Source organism: Brassica napus, chromosome C3 (genome assembly GCF_020379485.1).
Source record: "Brassica napus cultivar Da-Ae chromosome C3, Da-Ae, whole genome shotgun sequence".
Taxonomy (NCBI): Eukaryota; Viridiplantae; Streptophyta; class Magnoliopsida; order Brassicales; family Brassicaceae; genus Brassica; species Brassica napus.
The window spans coordinates 69990585-70015727 of record NC_063446.1 but is presented as its reverse complement, the minus strand read 5'-3'; the positions used below and the strand labels follow the sequence as shown (position 1 = coordinate 70015727).

Genomic DNA, 25143 nt, shown 5'->3' with positions numbered 1-25143 from the left:
AAATTAGTTTAGGTTTTATTATGTCCTTTGGCACCATACTGTATACTACCGGTTAGTTACCATTTGTTTTTGAAAAAGGAAAAGACCGGTTGATTAAGGACGCTTGAGAATTTGAAAAATTAGTTTAGCTTTTATTATGTCCTTTGGCACCTTAAGCTCACAACCAGGCCTAAAAAAGACTCAGAATAAGTATAGCAAGGCAATAAAGGGTTTCGCAAGGAGACTTGTGACTGAGGGCAACCTGAACCGCTTGGTCCAAGCTGAAAAAATATTTTAAAAATTACGCTTGAAACTTTGAAATTTTCTTTTTAGATTTTAAAATGTCCTCTTTCACCTTAGGATCACTGGCAGGCCTGAAAGAAAACCAAAAGGAACAACGGCACGACGATAATGTGTTTGCAATATACCCGCATATGGATGGCAGGGGAACAGCAACCGGTGGCCAGTTTAAAGATGATGATTCCCCTGCCGGTTACATGTTGTTGCCTTGCTCTGTACAACTAGGTACACTTGAGAAACTCTAAGTAACTCTTTGGTCCTATTAATTTATAGATACAAGCCAAACTGGCCAACAATTTTAATAGTTTATTGTATATTCACAAAATAGTTATTTTAATTTTTTTAAACATTTTATATTTTTAAATGACTTTTTTTCTTTTTTTTGAAAGAGACAAATACCGGTTAAGGACGACGTAGTTCCTCACGGTTCAAAAGTTATGAGGTTTCCAAGTTTATACTCGTTTTAGGCCGAAAAAAAATAAAAAATAAAAGAAAAAGGGGTGCAACACGAGGACTTCCCGGGAGGTCACCCATCCTAATACTGCTCTCGCCCAAGCACGCTTAACTGAGGAGTTCTGATGGGATCCGGTGCATTAGTGCTGGTATGATCGCACCCGTAGTACATCACTCGCGTTTCCATATATCTTTTGTTTCGGCCAATCCAAGTGTAAGGCCGTGGGGGCCCACATGATTTTCTGACTGTTTTTTTTCCAGCGAAATAGTGCATCGAGGTTAGTGGCGTTAAGAAAGCATAAAAAAAACACCCTGAAAATCCGATTGGGATCCTTTTTTACGTCCCGTAACTTTCTGCAGCCCGTTTGAGGGTCAAAACAGCTGAATTTAGGCCCGGAAAATTGCCCCGTCTATTCACCGCCCTTTATGGATTCATCCTGGTTTGATTAGAATGACGAAGAAGTTGTCATATTCCCAAACAGGAAAACTGAGATCCCTTGCTTTGAAAGTGAGATAGCTTCTTTATCCTAACTCCTATGAGATTTATTGAACTTCCTGGTGAGTCTCTACTATTTTATGTATCCAAATCAACCTTCTTACACTGTAATTCATCCTGGTTTGATTAGAATGACGAAGAAGTTGTCATATTCCCAAACAGGAATATTGGGATCACCTGATTTGACAGTGAGATAGCTTCTTCATCCTATCTCCTATGAGATTTATTCAACTTGTTGGTGAGTCTCCACTACTTTATGTATCCAAATCAAGCTTCTTACATCGCGACTCATCCTGGTTTGATTAGAATGACGAAGAAGTTGTCATATTCCCAAACAGGAAAACTGAGATCCCTTGCTTTGAAGGTGGGATAGCTTATTCATCTTGACTCCAATGTGATTTAATCAACTTCCTAGTGATTCTATCCCACTTTCAAATCAGGTGATTCCAGTTTTCCTGTTTGGGAATATGACAACTTCTTCGTCATTCTAATCAAAGTAGGATGAACCGCGATGTAAGAATATGTATTTGGACACCTAAAGTAGTGTAGAATCACTAGGAAGTTGAATAAATATAATAGGAGTTAGCATGAAGAAACTATCCCACTTTCAAATTATGTGATCCCAGTTTTCCATTTCGGGAATATGACAACTTCTTCGTCATTCTATTCAAGCCAGGATGAACCGCGATGTAAGAAGTTGTATTTGGACACATAAAATAGTGGAGAATCACTAGAAAGTTGAATAAATCTCATAGGAGTTAGCACTACTATAGCATCAATCATTGGGAATTATAGCCTCATATATAGCATATGTTATTTTCAATATTTTCAATAATATATAGCCTAAACTTTGAAAACCATGAGTTAAATTAGTTTACTTATAATTGTTTGAAAGCCTTGTATTTTTAATATTAGTTCTTGGTTTGTATTTTATTTTAATGTTACATTTTGAGAAATATTATGTATTAAGTAAATTTATTTATAACATTTTTCTTTTGCTAACTTACCTTGTTTGATATTGGTTTTATTTTATTTTAAATGAATTTATGAAATTTTTTAAATCCTAATCAAAATATAATCAATTGTTTCTCACTGATTTATAGTCTTAGCTAATATATTTACTTATAATTGTTTAAAAGTCTTGTATTAATATTAATTATTATTTTGTATTTTATTTTAATGTTACATTTCGAGAAATACTATATATTTCTTATATTGATAACCATGAGTTAAATTAATTTACTTATAATTGGTTGAAAGTCTTGTATTTTTAATATTAATTCATATTTTGTATTTTATTTTAATGTTACACTAGGAGTTTTCCTGCGACATGCGCATAAATAGTAATTTTTAATATAAAATTTTTTATTTCGAAAGAAAATTTTGATTTATATTTCAACATTATTAATTTATATTTTAACTTTAATAGTTATAAAAAATAAATAAACATATTTTTGTAATCTTATTTTTTTTTATTTGGTATAATTATTTAAATTTGATTTGATTTAATTTTTAATAAAGATAAAATTAGATTTTATAAAAATAGTTTTAATTATATTATTGTGTTTAATAATTATTCTTCCCATCTAATTTTAAATATATACATATATATATTTACATATAAATATAAATTGTAATAAATTTGAGAATTTGTTTGTTTTAGTTAAACTGAAAAATGTTTTTATTAATTTAAATGATGAATATGAACAGATAAATTTAAATAATTTTTAAATATTTAGCTATCAATTTTTTTTTGGATTAGTGTTACTTTATGTAGTTTATTTTTGTTAATGTATGATACATATTTACATATATATTATTATTTTAATTGTGATATACGAATTATTAATATATTTAATAGTTTACCATAAATAAATATTTATATGAAAAATTGACATTAATGATGATATATGAGTTAATTTTATTACCATATTTAAAATTCCTGCAAAAAAATTTAAATTTTTATAAGAAAATTTTACATCTCACAATTAATATGATGTCATGTCACTATTTTCAAAAACCATGTCATCTATTTTAAGTGTCACTAGACCCTGATCTGCGCGCTAGCGCGAGTATGAATTTTCAGTTTTTAATTATTTATTTTATTAAATGATGTATTTGTAATATTCGTTCATATTATATTCATTAAGTAAATATTTTGTTTTTTGCATCTTAAAATATCTATTTTTTTAGGAATATGTGATATCATATAAAAATATATAAAAATGAGTATATAGAGTTAATTAGATAATTGTAGAAACAGAAATTTTTCTTTTGTGTGCGATATCATATAAATAATGATCCGCCCAGTTAACAAAAATCATGATTTTTTTTATGTGTAATTTTTTTATTTTGACCATTTCCTTAAAACTATAATAAATTTTACATATTTTAATTAGAATATTTTTAATATCTTTACCTTTTTATTTGAAATGCAACTCAATATTTTTTAAAAAATTATAACAAAATATTTAAAAAATATTTTTAGAATTTGTTTGAAAAATATGAAAATTACATTTTAAATTAAAATTATCCTAAAATATGATAAGTTTTGATGTAAATGAAAATTCAAATTATGTCAAAAATAAGTATATTCAATGATAATAACAATTTAAATTGATTATTTTTAAAAAAATACATTTACAAATATATTGTTTGAAAAAAAAATTCATTTATCTTTCAAATATAAAATGAAAATATTATAATTAAATAATAAAAAATATAAATAAAAACCATAAATTTAGCAAATGACAACTGAGTTATATTATGCTAAATTTTTTTTTCTAACAATTTAGCAAATGACAAATGAGTTATGAGCAAATAATACCATATAATTTTTAAAAACATATTCATTCTTAAATATTTTTTGAATAAATAATTATTTTTAAATTTAATCAACTGAAAATAATATCCGTACAATTGGGTGAGTCAAATTCTAGTTTTATTGATGCATGTTATATATTAGTGCTGCATGTTTTAGGTAACATTTTAATGATGCACGTTTTTAAAAATCTCCATTATTAAAATTATGCACGTAAGGATAACTCATGAGTTCTTTTGGTTGATTAAATGACATTATGTCCAAATTTATTTAAGGATATTTCATTAAGGTAAGTGAAAAATACAAACAATAAAATAGGAAGTTTAAATTCATTTAAGAATATTTCATTAATGTAACTGAAAAGACAAGTAATAAATTAGGCAATTTTATTCATTTTAGGATATTTCATAAATGCAACTGAAAAAGACAAGCAAAAAAAAAAGAGTTTAATTAATGAAGTAAAAATATTTTCAAATGAGTACTTCTCTTTTATTAATATAGATGTCATTTTTTTTAAGTTCCATGTCATCTTTTTTCAGCGAGAATGATTGTAGTGACGACATGTGTATAAATCACTTCGCAAATATAGCCTAGGGATTTCGAGAAATATTATATATTAAGTTAATTTATTTATAATGTTTTACTTTTGTTAACTTACCTTTTTTGACATTGATTTCTATTTTATTTTAAATAATTTTATGGAATATTTTAAATTTAATAAAAATATAATGATTTTTTCTCACTTATTTATAGTCTTAGCTTATATGTGATCTATGTTATTTATGAATATTTTCAATAGCATGTAGACTAAATTTTGAAAATCATGAGTTAAATTTATAGTTATAATTGTTTGAATTATTGCATTTTAAAATTAATATTTATTTTTATTTATAATTATACCATGTTATTAGCTTTTTAGTTATTTGTATTTATAGATGCAACAATCATGTTTATAAACATATTCATAGTTTTTGAATATATTAAATTATATTTTAAAATATCATGTAGATTATTCAATGCATGTAAACTATTAATACATTATAATATTTGATCAAAAAATTATATATATTTTATTTTAATAACATAATCGATTAAACTATCTGCATAATATCTAATTTTGCTTTATATTCAGAAAAAACTTTATAATTAATGTGTGATTGTTATACATATATATATATATATATATATATGATAGTATAATATTTAGATTTAAAATTTAATCGAAACAAATATTTTGATGAACTTTAATTAATATTAATAATCTTTGTAAGAAAATATTAATTTAAAGTAAATATAATGAATTAAACAAATGTTAAGTAATATTTATTTATTTAATTAATAATATAGATAACCTAAAGTATAATATTTATATATTATTTGATCTAGTTATTTAGTTGTATAGTAGTGAAGCTTGTATGATTGTATAATGCATTACAATATATCATAATTTACTTTTTTATATGAAAAATATTATTTTGGTAGGATAGATAATATATATTTTTTTCGGAGTGTCCACGAATATTTTTAAGATCCTTTAAAAACTATTATATAATTGATAAAAATATTTCTAATTGCTAAAAGCTGTCAATAAGATAACGAACGTCTTAGATAGCGTACTCGTTGTAATCTTGAGATTTTTTCAAATGTTATAAGTTTGTAAATTTATCTGTTTTTAGTTTGTTGATGATAAATTCATATTGATTATTTTTTCTATCATTCTTTTATGTTATCCTTCATGCTAATTTATTGCTGGTCGTCCTTATAATTTTATTAAAAATCTTAATTCACTTATTTGACATGCTTTCTTAGACTCTTTATTTTCTTTTTCTAACTTGTAAACATTGTTCTCTAAATATTTTCTTCAACATAACTCAATAGGGAACATCTTAAACTTTATATGTTATATGAGGTGAATTAGACTAATGATTATAAGAATTCATATTTTAGTTTACTTTAATAACAATAACTTTTAAAAATCTTGTGGATCACGTCATGTTAGATTTATTTCAGTATAGCTTATATGTTTAGTTTCTATGAAGATTTTGACTCTAACTGACTAAAAGAACATTCTTACAAACATAAAATAATAGTATTGATTAATATTTAAAAATTTAACGGATAAATAAATTTGTTAGTTTTTTGATTGATTAAAATAATTTGAAACTCATAAACAAATTGTGGCTTGCGACTCTCTCTTTGTTCTCTTACTTAACATCTTTCAGATAGAGCGAATGTAAATTTCAAAGCATTTTTCTCTACTCTATCCAATTTTTTGGTGTGATACATTTTTCGTCTACTGAATTTTGTCTTCGGTTTTGTATGTCTACATTCCGTCGCGGATGTTTTACGTTTTTCTTTGTACTATTTCTCATTCACTTCAAATCCTATATTCTTGACGCGTTCCTTGTTCATGAAGATTATGTTTGGTTTTTCGATTTGGATATTATTAAAGAAAATACATTTGATATTTATTTATAATTTATTTTGAAAATACACTTTTTAAAATTTTATTTTGAAGAGTATATTTTTATTTTGTGTTCTTGGAAGGAAAAATATTGTATCTTTATATTTTATATTATTTTGGTTAATTTGTTTGTTAAATTTCCAGATATTAAATATATATATATATATGAATCAATTTAATTTAATGATTTATTTATTAGTTTACCTTATTTGATGTGGAATTCCATTTTGTATTATCAATTTTGGATTTAACACTTTAAAATAGTAAACTATAATTATGATTTTTCATATTTTGATTGTTTTTTTTTCTAATTCTATGTGTATACTCTCAGTGACTTATAGACTCATATATAGTATATGTTATTTTTGAATATTTTCAATAGTATATAGCAGTAGCGGACCCAGGGTAAATTATTATGGTGAAGATGCGCTTGAAGTGATTCGAACCTGAGAAAAGGAGGGTCAATTAATGAGATTGTTAACCAAATGAACCATCAGATCTTCAATGGTACATATTAAAAATGCTATTAGTGTTATAAAAAATAGAATTTTATTGTATCGAAGAAATTTAAATAAGGGTAAAATTTTATACCCGTATGAGAAGATAACACTGATAGCAAGAGAGGATGTGTTATTAGAAGAAGAAGGAAATGGTGTGTTTACAATCGATCGAAACGATCGTTTATATAGAAGAGAAATTCACTGTGCAAATAGTGCAGCGGGCCCCATATCTTTTATATTTTTCAACGTTTGCGGCTAATCTTTCATAACACTCCCCCTTGGGGACCGGTGTCACTATCCACTCTCGCTTAACGTCTATGTTGCCTCGTTAAAAACCTTTCTAGGAAAACCCAATGGGAAAAACCATAGTAAGGTAAAAAGAGTACAACTACGTAAGCTCCCCCTCGAATGAGCAGTCATAGATCCTTCTGATGACGCATTCCAATGTTACGAACATGTTTTCTGAATACTGAATTCGGAAGTGATTTTGTGAAGAGGTCAGCTGCATTGTCGCATGATTGGACATATCTTATTTCAATCTCTTTCTTCTTTACGAGCTCTTGAGTGTATGAGAAGAACTTCGGATGAATATGCTTCGTTCTATCGCTTTTGATATATCCGTCCTTTGTTTGAGCAACACATGCTGCATTATCTTCATATAAAATAGTTGGCTCCGTATTTTCGCCAATTCCGCTGCTTGAACAGATGTGTCGGCTCATTGATCTCAGCCATACACATTCTCTACTTGCTTCATGGAGTGCAATGATCTCAGCATGATTTGAAGAAGTAGCCACGAGCGTTTGTTTCTGGGAACGCCAAGATATAGCAGTGCCTCCGATCGTAAAAACGTATCCTGTTTGCGATCGGGCTTTGTGTGGATCTGAAAGATATCCTGCATCTGCAAAACCAACCATTTGACCTTTTGAACTTTTAGGATAAAATAAGCCCAAATCAATTGTCCCTTGGAGGTAACGAAAAACATGTTTAATCCCATTCCAATGTCTTCGAGTTGGAGATGAGCTGAATCTTGCCAAAAGGTTCACAGCAAATGATATATCAGGCCGTGTACAATTTGCAAGGTACATCAGTGCTCCAATTGCACTTAGATATGGTACTTCCGGACCAAGTATCTCTTCTTTCTCCTCAGGTGGTCTAAATGGATCACTTTCAATATTAAGTGACCTAACGACCATCGGGGTGCTAAGAGGAGTTGATTTATCCATGTTAAATCGTTTCAACACTCTTTTAGTGTATGTGGATTGATACACAAATATACCATTTTGTGAATGTTCTATTTGTAGTCCAAGACAATACTGTGTCTGTCCAAGATCTTTCATCTCAAATTCTCCTTTGAGATAGTCTGATGCCTTTTGTATTTCTTTTTGAGTTCCGATGATGTTAAGATCATCAACATATACCGCGATTATTACAAATCCGGATATTGTTTTCTTGATGAAAACACATGGGCATATAGGATCATTCACATATCCTTCTTTTGTTAAATGATCACTGAGACGATTATACCACATACGTCCAGATTGCTTTAACCCATATAATGATCTTTGCAATTTTATTGCACATAACTCTTTAGGTTTGGAACTTAATGCTTCTGGCATTTTAAATCCATCAGGAACTTTCATGTAGATATCAGTATCTAATGATCCATATAGATAAGCTGTAACAACATCCATGAGACGCATCTCTAGATTTTTATCAGCTGCTAGACTCATCAGGAATCTAAATGTAATGGCATCCATAACTGGAGAATACGTTTCTTCATAATCGATTCCAGGTCTTTGAGAAAAACCTTGAGCCACTAGACGAGCTTTGTATCTCGTAATCTCATTTTTCTCATTTCGCTTTCGAACGAAAACCCATTTGTACCCAACTGGTCTCACATCTGCAGGTGTGAGTACAATGGATCCAAATACTTTTCGTTTATTAAGCGAATCAAGTTCAGCTTGTATTGCATTTTTCCATTTTTCCCAATCATGTCTCTTTTGACATTCATAGACAGATTTTGGTTCTGGATCATCGATTTCTTCATTTATTTCACTTGACACAATATATGAGAAAGCATCATCAAGGTCATTTTGTTCATTTCTATTCCATATCCTTTTATTATGGATGTAATTAATAGAAATCTCATGATTATCTTTCGATTCATGATGCTCTGATTCATGATGCTCTGATTCATCAGAATCCTTATCATTTATTTCTTCCAAAATATTTTCTGCTATTTTGGGTGCATCATATATTTCAGCTTTCTTTTGTTTCCTAGGATTCTTATCCTTAGAACCAACAGGTCTACCACGCTTCAGGCGTGTTTTTGGCTCTCGTGTGTCATCCTCCTTTTCTTGTTCATTTGGCATTTTGATACGAGCAGGAGCATTTGCAGCTGGTATATGAGATTTAGTTACCGTCTTGGTATCTACAAATGCATCAGGTAGCTGGTTAGCTATACTCTGTAAATGCATAATTCGTCGAACTTCTAGTTCTGACTCTTTAGTAGGAGGATCAAGATATAACAATGATGGTACACTCCATTTTATATCACTTCCAACATTTTTGTTTTCTCCCCCTAGAACTGGGAATACATTTTCGTCAAAATGACAATCAGCAAAACGTGCTGTAAAGACGTCACCAGTCTGTGGTTCTAGGTATCTTATAATTGATGGGGAATCAAAACCAACATATATTCCCAATCTTCTTTGTGGTCCCATCTTTGTACGTTGTGGTGGTGCTACAGGCACATATACCGCACAACCAAAGATTCTAAAGTGGGAAATGTTTGGTTCTCGACCAAACGCTAACTGTAGTGGGGAATACTTATGGTATGCACTCGGTCTGATCCGAATGAGTGCTTCTGCATGCAAAATGGCATGTCCCCATACAGAGGTTGGAAGTTTTGATCTCATGATCAATGGTCTTGCAATCAATTGCAGACGCTTAATTAAAGATTCAGCCAAACCATTTTGCGTATGAACATGAGCAACCGAATGTTCAACTTCAATTCCCATTACCATACAATAGTCATTGAATGCTTGGGATGTGAATTCACCAGCGTTGTCTAGTCTAACTCTTTTAATAGTATAATCAGGAAACTGTGTTCGCAGTTTGATTATCTGAGTTAGAAATCTCGCAAATGCCACATTTCGAGATGATAATAGACAAACGTGTGACCATCTACTGGATGCGTCAATTAATACCATAAAATAGTGGAATGGTCCACAAGGTGGGTGTATAGGTCCACATATATCGCCTTGAATTCTTTCAAGGAACTTTGGTGATTCTTTATCGATTTTGGTTGGCGATGGCCTTACGATCAATTTTCCTAGAGAACATGCAACACATGTCATTTTATTCCCTTGAGAAATCTCCTGGATTTTCAGTGGATGACCATGTGAACTTTCTATGATTTTACGCATCATTGTAGTTCCTGGGTGGCCAAGGCGATCATGCCATAACGTGAACTCTTCTGGGTTCCGTTCTACTACAAGATTTGATTCGATCTCATCGATATAAGTATGATGTAACCCCGAAGGAAGCTCTGGAAACTTTTCCAATATGTGTTTTCTGCCACATTTCTCAGAAGTTACATACATGTATTTCTTTCCATCCTCAGTTGCAGACTGAGTGTCATATCCGTGAAGATATATGTCTTTAAAACTCAACAAATTCCTTTTAGAACTTGGAGAATATAGAGCCTTATTTATGGAAAATTTTGTTCCATTCGGTAAAGTAAAGTTTGCTTTACCAGTTCCTTCAATCACGTCTGCAGGACCTGATATTGTATTGACGACAATTCTTGTTGGTTTTATATTAGAGAAATATCTCTTTTGTCTCAGAATAGTGTGCGTTGTTCCACTATCTGGTATGCATATTTCACGAATCCGTTTCTTGGATTTTGCTCCATTAGCATTATGATCCATTTCTGAAATTGTCATAAATATAAAAGGAAACATAAAATTCATTCATATAAGGAAAAACACAATAATTATACATTAAGGTGATGTTAAAACATCATTATTTGTTTAAAACAAGAAATGTAATAATTATACATGGTAATACTGAAAACTATTCAATACTCTTATCATAGGCATTTCGATTCTCTTCAGGAGTAATCTAGTCCAGCTCATTAGCGAAGTCGGAGGATTCAAGGTATGAAGTCCCTTCAACATTTTCTGTGAGGTTCACCTCTTTAGCCTTTCCTTTTATGGACTCTTGATATAACTTGCACAAATGTGGGGGAGTACGACAGGTACGGGACCAATGTCCCTTACATCCACATCTGTAACATACAGTCTCACTTTTCTTTGTGGTATCCTCTTCGGTTTCTTTGCCTTTAGGAGGTTGTTCAGATCTAACCCATTTGTTAGATCTAATACTTTTAGGATAGTAAGGCTTTCCACGTTTGTTGTTGAAACGCCGACCACGACCTCGGTTGGTCTGGTTTCTCCTTCCCGAATATTCTACCGCCGTAGCATTCACTTCGGGAAATGCCTTGGCTCCCGTAGGTCGGGAATTATGGTTTTTGATTAGTAACTCATCGTTCTTTTCAGCCAACATGAGTGTTACCATCAATTCAGAAAATTTGGTGTACCCACATTTTCTGTAAATTCGGGATAAGACGTTGTGTTCTTTGTGGAAAGTATTATATGTCTTGTCAAGCATTTCTGCTTCGGTGACAGGGTTACCACAATATTTTAATTGTGCAACTATCCTCAAGATAGTGGAATTGTAATCTCTAACCCTTTGGAAATCCTGAAACCTCAGGGTTTTCCACTCTTCAAGAGCGTGAGGGAGATTGATTTCCTTTTGATTATCGAACCTGTCTTTCAAGGCTTGCCATAGTACGGCTGGGTCCTCAACGTCTCCATAGTCGTGAGTTAGATTCTCATCTAAATGCTTCTTCAGGAAGATAATCGCTTCGGCTATATGCTCGGGTGGCGATTTGTTACCGACTTCTATCGCTTCGGTTATCTTTTTTATTACAAGATAAGGTTTCACATTTGTGACCCATCTGACATAATTTTCGCCGGTTACTTTCAGAGCCGGGAACTGGAGTTTCTCGATGTTTGCCATTTGTATTTCTAAAACACAAAATAATAATTTTATTAGAACTTCATAATTTAAAAACCGTTTACATTAATCATACAAGCAATTACAAGGAGAAGCGATGTAAAGAAAATTAAACCGATATTCATCTTAAATTCACTCGGAGTAAATTCTCCAACGAATAAAGCATAAATAGAAACACAAATAAAAATGGCACATAAAAACAAAAGTGCGCGAATCATCTTTCTTGAAATGAAAAATCGGAGGAGAGCGATTTGAAATTTTTTTTTTGAGAGAAGATGAAATGTTTTGGATGATGAAATGGAGTGAAAATGAGTTGTATTTATAGGTGAAAAATACTGTTCATAACCGTTGGAGAAAGGGGAAATTTTTAAAAAAAAATCTTTGTGACCGTTGGGGTTAAATCGAGTGCACTAAAAATCAGTCTGAAAATATCGCATTAAAAGGTCAATCAAATCTATAAAATTTCATAAAAGTAAAAAATTATGACAATGAAATATTTATGTTATGGCAACAAATCATGCGACGGCTCAGCCGATCAATGCAGAGTAATAAATAAATTATACGGCGGCTCAGCCGACCAATTAGCAATAAACAAAATATAAGGCGGCTCAGCCGACCAGTTAACAACAAATATAAAATAAAGGCGGCTCGGCCGTCCAGTTAACAATAAATAAAATATAAGGCGGCTCGGCCGACCAATAAATTAATTAAAATATTAATAAATAATATAGGCGGTATTCCGGCCATTATAACATAATATAAATAATAGTACAGGCGGTATACCGACCATTATAACAGGGTATATATGATACAATAAATTTTACCGAATTTCAGAACGATCGTGCTGATAACGTGTTATAAAAAATAGAATTTTATTGTATCGAAGAAATTTAAATAAGGGTAAAATTTTATACCCGTATGAGAAGATAACACTGATAGCAAGAGAGGATGTGTTATTAGAAGAAGAAGGAAATGGTGTGTTTACAATCGATCGAAACGATCGTTTATATAGAAGAGAAATTCACTGTGCAAATAGTGCAGCGGGCCCCATATCTTTTATATTTTTCAACGTTTGCGGCTAATCTTTCATAACAATTAGTTATTTTTAACATGTGTCAGTTGACACCCTATTTGTCAACGTAGGCCCGCCTCTGGTATATAGCCAAAACTTTGAAAACAATGAGTTAAATTAATTACTTATAATTGTTTGAAAGTCTTGTATTCTTAATATTAATTCTTATTTTACATTTCAAGAAATCTATACTATTATTTATGAAGTGATTTAGCTTATTTGTCACAATTTCCATGATTTTAGGTAATTTTGCTTATTTATCATGTTTTAATTAGGTTTAAGATGAGTCATTAATTTATTAATAGTTTTTAGTTGAATCCATAATTTATTAATTTAAATAATATAACTATAAAATATGTAATTAGATATATAATTATTTTGATTTTGCTTATTTTTCATGTTTTCCATGATTATAGTCAATTTTGCTTATTTGTCGTGTTTTTATTAGGTTTTAGGTTTTTCATTGATTTAGTAATAATTTTTAACTGAATCACTAATTTATTAATTTAAAACAATATCCGTAATGAATTTTATATATAATTAAAAGCGAATTTTATTTAATAATATTTAAATCAATATGTTATATTAAAATTCTTATTTTCTTATTTGTCATATTTTATTAGATTTTAAGCTTTCATATAGGTCATTGATTTATTATTAGTTTTATTTATTAATTTTCACAAAACGCGTATTAAATTTTATATATAATAAAAACACACATTTTATTTTAATAATATTAAATTTATATGTTATATTAAATAATTAATTATAAACTAATATACTAAAATTGTGAAAATATATTTAAAAATTAAGAGAATTCTTATATATATTGTGTTGCTATCTGAAAAAAATATTTTTATTATAAAGTTAAGAAAATAAGATATAAAACAGTTTATATTTAAATATTAGTCAAACAAAAATATTTATATAAAGATATTTTCTAAACTATTTCTAATATATAAGTGTCTTAAAACTTTTAACACAATAATATGTACATAGTTTGATGAACGTTTTTTGACATTTATAAATAATTTGATGTTTGATTTAACTATTTAAAATCATAAATAATAACTTAACCTGTGATTGAGTTCAACACAAATTTCCTTGCTTTTACTTTAAACCAGTTTTAGTTTAATCCGTAAAACACTATAGCTTCAGTTGGTGACCACTAGAAGAATGAAAAAAATAAAAAAAAAAATTTTATTAGAGAAATTGAAAAAATAAAAAAATATGAATTTTTGTTCAATTTGTTCCTTATAAAAATTGCATAGGGAAATTTTTTCTTATAAATTCATTCCTCCATGGGGAATTTAGAAGAAAAAAGTGGGATCTACCTTTCAATAATTTAACTAAAATTTCAATATAACTGATATAAATTTTGAGGAACAAATAATTTTCCATAATTTTTTTTCTTTCAAAATGTTCACCAATTAGAGTTTTATAATGTCGATTTTTGGATTAATAAGACATAAAATAATAAGTATTCGTAAGATGATTATGCACGCATGTGCGAGCAAAACACCTAGTATTATGTATTAAGTAAATTTATTTATAATGTTTTACTTTTGTTAACTTACCTTGTTTGATATTGGTTTCTATTTTATTTTAATTGATTTTATGGAATTTTTTAAATCCTAATCAAAATATAATGAATTATTTCTCACTGATTTATAGTCTTAGCTTATATATAATGTATGTTATTTATGAATATTTTCAATAGCATATAACCTGAATTTGAAAATCATGAGTTAAATCTATAGTTAAAATTATTTTAATTATTGCATTTTAAAATTAATTATTATTTTTAGTTAATTTATGTTAAATTTTGAAATTATTATATATATATATATATATTATGTTAATATATGTATAATGATTTTGCTTTTGTTAGTTTGCCTTATTCGATATTGGTTTTTTTTTATTATAAAATAAAAAGTTTTTTGGAGAAAATAACAAATTAAAATGCTTATTTGTCTTAATATGATTGGTTATTTTAAATCATACGTGAACACTCTCAATGGCTTATTGCCTCAACTTTATTTAATAGTTTACCTTATTTGGTGTTGAATTCCATTTTATATTTTTAATTTTGGAAATTTTAACATTTTAAAAATAGTAAACTATAATTATGATTTTTCATATTTTGATTATTTTTTTTTTGTAATCATATTTTCAATAGCATATAGCCTAAACTTTAAAATCATGAGTTAAATTAATTTTCTTATAATTGTTTGAAAGTCTTGTATTTTTAATATTAATTCTTATTTTGTATTTTATTTTAATATCACACTTCGAGATATATATATATTAAGTTAATATATGTATAATTTTTTTACTTTTCTCAGTTTGCTTTATTTGATACTGATTTTTTTATTATGAAATAAACAGTTTTCGGGAATATTGACATATCTAAAAGTAACAAATTAAAATGTTGATTTGTCATACTAAGATTGATCGTTTAAATCTTATGTGGATGCCATCATTGGCTTATAGCCTCAACTTTTATATAGTATAGATTTTTAGTTATAGATATATTCAATATATGTACTATTCTAATCGTTTGTAAGCACACACAAAATAAAATTATTGATAATCATTAAAAAAAACTGACATTAGTCCCCTTAACATCTTCGAACGACACTTCGTACGAGTAGCCGTGATGACAAGTATGATCATGGTTATGACCACAAGCGCATTTCTATTTGTTTCACTCTGATCCGGTCGAGGTGGTTTTCGTTTACCCCCATTTGATATGCCGCTCATGTAACGTGTCATTGTGTTGAGCATTATTCGCAGAAGTTAACCGGTGATCTTAAAAATTCAGACGATGTCTTGACTTTAGATAGAGAAGCCTTGCTTTTTCCACCCGATTTTCTATTGGGTTTTTAGTTCGTTTGTCCATGAAGCGACCGTTGTCTCGAAGCAGTGGCTCTAAACTTTTTTTATCGGAGGCATAATTTTTTAAAAATAATATTTAATATTAAATAAATTATTTATATAAATAAATAAATAAATATTTATTATTAAATAAAGTGATAAACAGCTGGTATTTTTATATAAATATTTGTATCATTTATATGATTTAACCTATAACTTAAATATTTTTAATAAAAAATGTATATGGTATTTGTAAAGAAAGTAACCTAATCATTGTTCATGGGGAAATAATAAAAACATAATTATCTCATCAAATAGTTAACCAATGAAAAATATATAAAAGAGTTATTGAACAACGAAAGTTACTGAACAAACCTCTTTAAATAAAATACAAAAATGCATTGAATATTTTGTCATGGATATTAGTATACATGCAAAATAGGAAATTATCAATAATTTATTACAACTGATAAATATGAGATTAAAAAAAAAACTGAAAATGGTGAGATGTGAAGCTTGAGCGAAAGTTTGGTGGGGGTAGGAAGAAAATTTCAGCGGGGGCAAGATAAGCTGATCTAATGAAACTTTGGTTAATTACTTAACGATTTGGATTAAATATTTTGTTTTATCTGGGGCAGCTGCCCCGCTCTCCACCAACGTAGCTCCGCCACTGTCTCGAAGGAGATCAAGGGGTGTGAAACCAGTTTTTGTTCTAGGCGTTCTGGTCAACACAGAGGAATTTCAACAACGGCTTCACTGCCTGACAAATTCCCACCCTCATAAAATATATTATTTTCTGTTAAACTAACATGAAAAAGAAAACAAATAATATATTATTTCTTCGTAGTGATGGGTAGGAAACTTGTCATTGACCAAATGGGAATTAGATGCTTTCAAACTATGTAATACTCCCTCCGTTCCTAAAAGATGTATGTTCTGGAAAAAAAATTTGTTTCAAAAAGATATATTTTTTACTTTTTCAATGTATGATTTTATGAAAAATTGTAAGTTTCAAAAAAAATTAATGGTGTTTATTGAATTTCTATTGGCTAAAAATTATGAAAAATTGTTATTCACAAAAAATAATGCATATTTAATGAGTTTTCTTAATATATGTGAAAAGTCTAGAATATGTATCTTTTAAAAACAGAGGGAGTATGTATCAAACTATGTCTTTTTCTTTCTTTCTTTTTTGCTCAAATAAAACTTGTCATTGACCAAATGGGAATTAGATGTTTTCTACCACAAGATCATTCAACTATATTTACATACAAAGTAATTCAGTTTCATCCAGGATCACTACCTTGGATCCTACACAAACCAAATTTACCCTTTGATATAATTAAACCAAGTAAGAACAAGTTCTGTCTAAGACAAAGAGATGCCTCTTAAACCCCTAACATTCGACCTCTATAGTGAAGAACCTATACCCAGACCTAAGCTAAAACCAGATCAAGATTAATCATTAAAGCACAAGCGCTAATCACCAAAATATATGAACACCTCATCACTGGAACATAGCAATCCCGACAGGAACCAGCTACATCTGGCACCATGTCTCACTCCATAGCCAACAACCGGAACCACTTCGTAATGAAACTCGGGCCTTGGAACCAAAAACGCTGGCAGGTACCACATACCCAAGCTTTCAAAGAGAAAGGAGTAAGGGGAAATGGGGAGTCTTTGGCGCTGGCAGCCCCCGAGCCGAAATTAGGCGTTTTGATGTCAAATCCAACCCCCCTAAAGATATTTAAATTAATAAATAGAAAGTATTAATATGCGAAAATCATCAGAATCAAAATCAAAGAGAATTAAATCATGTGCATTTGAGGAAAATATTAGATCAAAGCCATGCTCGGCAAATATAAGGTAGAAATTCTATAAATTAATATTCTACAAATAAATAAATATAATATATTAATAAAAAAAATTCCCTAACAAGGATACCGTTTCATTTAAATTCTCACGAGAAGCATTTTATATTATTAATAATAAAAAAAATAAATTTTATTGATCCTAATTCTAAAGGAATATTAATTCAAAATGTAACATAAATTGATAAAGTGTTAAGATAATAATATTTAAAATGCTATGTAGATATGTAGTTTTACTAACATATTAATTAATAATTTTATATGTATATATATAAATAGTTAAACAAATAATAAATTATATTTTTTTATATTCACAATAGACTTTATTTCGATTTGCTAAATTTTATTAATTTTAATGATACTTAATAAAATTATATTTAAAAATATATTTAGTAGTGTGATACACATTTCATATACATCAAATAATATAATAAAAATCATTTGAAAAATCAAATTATAAAATATAGTGAATATATAAACAGTGAATTTATTATTTTACAAAATAATATAAATATAGAAATCTAAAAAAGGATATTATTTATAAATTAATAAAATAATATAATCTTAACATAACTAATTTATAGACTATTTCAATAGTTAATTTTAAAGTACGTTCAGATTAAAAATGATTAAAAAAAAGTATGAAATATATTTTCAACGCATTAGTGTTGCGCGAACTTATAAAAACCGGCGTTACTGACTTGCGACTTACGGATTATATAATGGTCCTGGTCAAGAATAGATGATACTTAAGAGAAAAAACAAGCGAGGTTTCGTTTTTTCAAGTTCAAACTTTTGATTCTCGGTCAAAAGCGTGCAATAAATAAAGACAAAACTAAATAGGGTTGTTTTTTTAGACCCAAAAAGAAGGTAATTATGACCTATTAGGCTAATTCTTATTTTGTACCATTTTTATCTTTAATGTCTTTTAGTATTTTTAAAAATAAATCAAATAAATATTTTTACAAAGTAAATAAAAAATTGGAAAAATAGTAACTACTGATGAAATACCCATATAAACTTAGTAATATTTTTTCAATTTTAAAAATATTTAAATCATAATTTCAAATTATGTTCTACATAAAGTAGAATTGACATTCTACGAGGTAGAAAATGAAATCCATTTTTTCATTGAATCTACTATGTTTAGAATACATGATCTACGTAAATAACCGTGCTTAATCTATCGTTCTAAAATCTGTAGAAATCGGAATCTACAGATTACTATAAATCCAAAACATCTAGAAATCGAAATCTACACATTACTATAAATCTAAAAACCTGTAGAACTTTCTACAGATTTACTGTAAATCTAAAACCTGTAGAAATCGAAATCTACACATTACTATAAATCTAAAAATTTGTAAAAACAGAGTTCTACAGATTTACTGTATTCTACGGATAAGAATAATCAGTTCCAAAAAATATGGAAAGAAAATATTTAAAAATATTCAGTTTCCATATATGAAAAAAATAGATTTTTCAGAAAAAAATAAAAATAAAAAAATCATTTTGAAAATATTCAGTTTCCATAAATGAAAAAAATATAAAAAAAATTGGTTTAAAATATTCAGTTTCCATATATGAAAAAACGATTTTTGAGAAAAAATAAAATAAAAATCATGGGTCATAAAGTGTAGGTTTAATTTTTTTTTTTGATTTGAGGATTTTTAGTGTTTTTTTATTTTAATTACTTAATTATTTATTATATTTTAATATTTAACAAATGTTTTGTTAATTGTAGTTTCAAATTTATAATTGAAATTAAGGGACATTATTGTCATTTTGAAAATAATTAGCCTAATGGAACATAAAGTATATGAGATTAGTCTAATGGGACATAGTTGCCATTTTTTAGTCTAAAAAAAACAATTTTCAAAACTAAATAAGACTATAAGAAAATTTCGAATTCTAAATCCACGTGCTTAAGAGCATCTCCAAAAGACACTCTATAACTTCAAATATGAAGTTTTTTGCTCTCCAAAAAGAAACTTCAAAACTTCAAATTTAAAGTTTTGAGGAGTGAAACTCTATATTTGAAGTTTCACTACTCAAAACTTCAAATTTGAAGTTTCATATTTTTATTTGCATTTGGTCCCTATAATCACACATCACCTCTATGATTCATAAATATTTTCTCGTTTATTGTTTTAATCCTTAAAAAATTATATCTCATAAATATTTTAAATTTTTTTTACAGATTTTAAATTTTACACCTAAAATTAAATAAAACTTTAAAATAAGAATTAAAATATTTTAACCTAGATTTAGACAACAATAATATACAAAAAAAACTTAACAAAAAGATTTTTAAAAATTACATGAAGACATAACTATTATACAAATTTAAATATTATAACAACACTAATAGTCAAGTAAGTTCCGGAACCTTCAAATTTTCAAATATTGTCCATTTTTTTTGTGTAACTGATGATCGTTGTTGTTGTTGTTTTTGATGTCTTTTTCGTACAATTCTTTCTTTTTCATATTGAATATATTCACGAATATTAATATCATCAAAAAGAAATTAGTCTTTTAGCAATATTTTATGTTTCTCTTTTACTTTCTTGTTCCGATCTAATGTATTTACAAGTATCAATATTACCAGATTTCAACAACTTTTAGCTCTGAACCTACAAAGTAAAAATGAGGAGAGCTATTTTTACTTCGAAATGCACTAATAGATCATCTATGCATTAAGAAAATCATTTTATGAAATAATATGTTATTTTGTTTAAAGTTTAATATTAATTAAGTTATTTTTATTTAAATTTTTATATTTAATAGAATATTTTATTAATTAATATTGTTGTGATATGTTTATATATGTGCTAGTTATTTACAAAATTTTTATGAATTCAAATTAGTTGTGACAAATATAAGGACCATATTATAAAATATAAATAGTTTTGAAGTTGAGTTTGAAGTTTTGCTTTTGGATAAGAACACCTTTAAACTTCAAATATAGAGTTTTGGAAACTTCAACGCAAGACCTCATTTTAAGGGAGCAAAACCTCAAAATGAGGATTTGAAGGGTGGTTACTCCAACCATGAATCCTCAAAAAAATCTTTAAAAATTTATTTTTTTGCATTATAGTCCTTGACATTAACAAAAGTTACTAAATAAGAATAAAACTTTACAAATACATATAAAACATACTTTTAAATATCATACAACGTACAATATTACAATATTATATAATAAAAATAATACAAATTACATATATAGTAAAACAACACACATACACACAAATTTTAGAAATTTATATTATGTAATTTGCTTTAATTTATGTTAAATTTGTTTAATACATTTTTATTTTTTGTGAGCTTTATTTAATATATTTTTATCTTTGTGTGAATTTTATTTTGTGTGTGATTTAATTAATCTATTTTTCTATTTGTGTGAATTTTATTTTAATGTTATGTAATATTTATTCTATTCTATTTTATTTTATTTTGGTGTATTTAAAATATTCTAAATAAAGTTAGTGGATCTATTTGTGAAAGAAAATAGTTATAATGACTAAAAAGAAAATGAATAGTAGTTTTGAAGTTTTTAATAGTAAAATCTTAAATTTGAGGTGTTACTATTCAAAACCTCAAAATTTTAAGATTTGAGGTTGGGTTAGAATGGCAAAAACTTCAAAATTTGAGGATTTTAAGTTGGGTTGGATATGCTCTTAGAGTTACGTAGCTATAATATAGCCAAGCAAGTCATCGATAGTTAATTCTTATTCTACCTAAACAAGTTTGATTTAAACATATAACTTGGATTTATTATTGATGACTTTAATTTCTTACTTTTGAAAAGAAAATCACATAAATGTTTTTTTATTAAAAAGCTTCAGGTATTTATTATTGATGACTTTAATTTCTTACTTTTGAAAAGAAAATCACATAAATGTTTTTTTATTAAAAAGCTTCAGGTATTTGATATTGGCCATCACACAAATATATATATTTTTTTAAATAATAGTGATGCTATTATATCAAACAATATTTTCTAAGTTTTTCTTTTGAAAATGATTTAATAAGTTAATCAGTGATGTTGTAATAAGTTAATCAAATATATATTTTAATGATGTTCTTAGAAAGGTCTAAATTAGTCAAGAAAGTCGATCAATTGGAGCTTTAACGATCCGATTACATAACAAAACATTATATACTTTTAACAAAAAAAATTCTGATGCGCGTTAATTAATTGCTTTTGGCAGGATAATAAATCCAATACAAACAATTCTATTAAATTTTATTGTTGTCAACAATCATATACAATACTAAAACGCAAATATAAGCCATGGAGAGAGTGTCCACGTCCCCAAATAAAATTGACCAATCAGAACTTTCTATTTTGCCACGTCAGCGATTTCCTTATATAAGTGGGTCCCGCATAAAAATTAATCTTTACGTTTGTTATTTCCATCTGTTTTGTGGCATTACTCACTCCAATGCGCTCAGTGGCCCATTAATAGAATGTCCAGCTTAGGTCCATTTTACTAAAACCGTATTATGATAAAAAAAAATAAAAACCCTTTCGTCTTCGGTTTAGATTTTTAGGGTTCCTCCATCATATCACAAACCTTAACCTTTCTACTTCTCAAATTGAATTCTTAAACTCTTAATCTTCATCTATCTCTACATCTTCCAGTCTTTACTCAACCCTTCGATAATGGTTGGGTTATATATCCGCTTCGAATTTCTCCCAGTTCATGTCAAACACCAGGCCCGTGCATCTCATTTCAATTCACAGTTTTTCTGAACCGGATTAGATTTCATCCACTCATCGAAATGTCTTCCTCTGATTTTTCTGTTGCTCAAGCGAGTCATCTCATTCCATGCCCCCATATATGATATATGGGATTCGCGAAACGTCAAGACAAACGGTGAATTTATGAGAACCACCCTTCTCTTCATAGATGAAAAGGTATCATTATCTTCACTTTATCACGAATTGTATACTCCAACTCTGCCTTATCAATTCTCTAAATAATGTGTGGTTTTACTCTTATGTCTCCTTATGCAGAATTTTGTGATCCAAGATCGCAAGTTTGACCATCTCTCTTGCAAACACAAATTTAGAACTCCCTTGTATTTTTAAGGAATTTCAAAAAAATTCCTTACCATATAATTATGACACAACCATAGTGTAATATTTGATTTCGTCAGTGTTTTTAAAACCGGACCGACCGATGATTGAACCGGGTTCGACTATGAACCAGATAAATAGTCGGGTTGGGTCTAATAACTGGTTCGACTATGAACCGCCACGTAGTCAAACTGGATTTAAGAGTTATTAAACTGATAAAAACCATTTAAAACTATCAAAAAACTCTAAATCATCCATATAAACATAAAACTAATTTATATTTACAATGTTTATGTTTTAAAATCATTTATAATAACATTACTTTTAAATTTATAAACTAGAAATATATTAACTCAGATTATTGAACCAGGTTTGACCTGGTTGAACCATATTGAACCGTGACCCAAAAATTATCCGGTTCAGCTTCCGGTCCGGTTTTAAAAACACTAGATTTCGTTAACTTTCAGATGTTGTTGGGCAAATTTGGTCCGTCCAAGGGTCTGTCCTTAACAACGCTGCAGCAACAGCTCGACTTGTGGTACGCTTTCTCATTGACACATAAAGTCATTAACTGAGCTACAAAAAATTATAATACTTATCTCCATTTCCTCCTTATTTGAAATAACTCTTATATTCTCCAATACCAGTACGGTGGTTGTTTACTTGTCCTTATGGGACGAAGCTGCAGCAACGTTCAGGGGTCTTCTAAGCTCTGGCAATAAAACCCAATCTGTCAATCCTAAAATTATTGAGGTATGGTCATGTATTGTTAAGTTGACAACATGATTACTTCTGTAGTTTCCGTACCTATTTTACTTAATACCAGAGTCTGGAAAACTTGCTTATGCAGGTTACCTCTATCTAAACTCCACACCCGCATCCAAGTTTTATTTTGACAGGAACATTCCTGCCATCGAAGAGTTCACAAGCAGGTTACAACTAATTATGTCTTGGTTTAAACTCAAATTTAAATGTCTGTCAATCTTCGTCAAACATACGTTCTTCCTGCAGTTTGGGAGGTGCAGCAGTAGAGGTATTCCATGTATTGATACCATGGAAGGGATCAAAAAGAAAGAGCTTGTGTCAATTGGAGATTTAAACACGTTCATCTCCAACTCTAGCGATCAGTTAACACTCAGGGATTGCAACAAATTTAGTTAGTTCTTTGTGTCTTATAAATTGCACGAGCAAATGGTAACTCTTTTGAATCCGTTAAGACAGAGGAAGCCGATTTCCTATGTAAAGCTCTGGTCGTTGGGGTACTCCAACAAAATGGTTGGTCACACCGGATGCGGCATGAAGTTAGACAAATCTGGCACTTCCCTTCGCTGCAACAGATGTGTTTCTACGAACATTACCGGGGTTATCAGGTACGAAGTTTACATCCTGATCCATATATAAGCGAATACCCTTACTTAGATAGGCTTAACATTTATCGGCCTCTTTTTACAGGTTCCGTGTTGAGCTAGCAGATGATGATGGCAACGATTGTGCCACGTTTTGTGGTAGAAAGATAGGGAGATGAGTAAGCACACCGAGCAAGAAGCAGACACTCTAGCTCTCGACGAGGTACATTTTTGCTACTGTGCTACATTTTTCCTACGTTAACAGTGGTCACGATCACTCTGAATGGCTCTAAAACATTAAATCTACTACAGATAAGTGGGGGTGAAGGGCAAGAGCTACCAAGATGCCTTGAAGAGCTAGCTGGGAAGGACTATGTTTTCCAAATTCGTGTGACTCCGTACAGTTTCACCCCTAACCACCGTACCTTCACCGTCTCTGCAATCAGTGATGCTAGCTCCTTTTGCACTCACGCTCACGCAGAGGTGCGTTACACACGAGTTTTCCAAAAAAAAATTCTTCTTACAGATTTTTGAAAACACATGTACAACTGTGTCTCAGAGTTGCACCAGCAACCCAACTGCAGTGATTGACGGGGAAGATGGACAACTAACAGCATCTGCCAGCAACTTGGTTGAACGGGCGAAGATAGCAATGGGCGTTGATTGCAGAGAAAGAAAACAGCCGCAAAATGCCCCCGTGAATGATAGTTTTAAGTCGATCATACTGTCAACCCCACTTACCTTTCATGTCTTTTAAAATTTCTGCATTCCTATGTTTTCCCCATTTTGAACT

At 29.1% G+C, this 25143-nt stretch overlaps 1 protein-coding gene and 1 non-coding gene across 2 annotated transcripts; both read right to left on the bottom strand.

Annotated features, from left to right (window-relative positions):
- Positions 1 to 776: 776 nt before the first annotated feature.
- On the bottom strand, positions 777 to 895 carry LOC125584579. Its single transcript, XR_007321492.1, has one exon. It is a non-coding gene; the product is annotated as a 5S ribosomal RNA (ribosomal RNA).
- A 10243-nt stretch (positions 896 to 11138) lies between these two features.
- LOC125583486 lies at positions 11139 to 12098 on the bottom strand. The gene has a single exon (XM_048750481.1). The coding sequence runs from the start codon at positions 12096 to 12098 to the stop codon at positions 11139 to 11141; it is 960 nt and encodes a 319-aa protein (XP_048606438.1).
- Between the last annotated feature and the right edge of the window lie 13045 nt (positions 12099 to 25143).

What these genes read in the sequence shown, in the direction of transcription:
- LOC125583486 (XM_048750481.1), bottom strand. Translation starts at nt 12,098, where the DNA reads ATGGCAAACATCGAGAAACTCCAGTTCCCGGCTCTGAAAGTAACCGGC.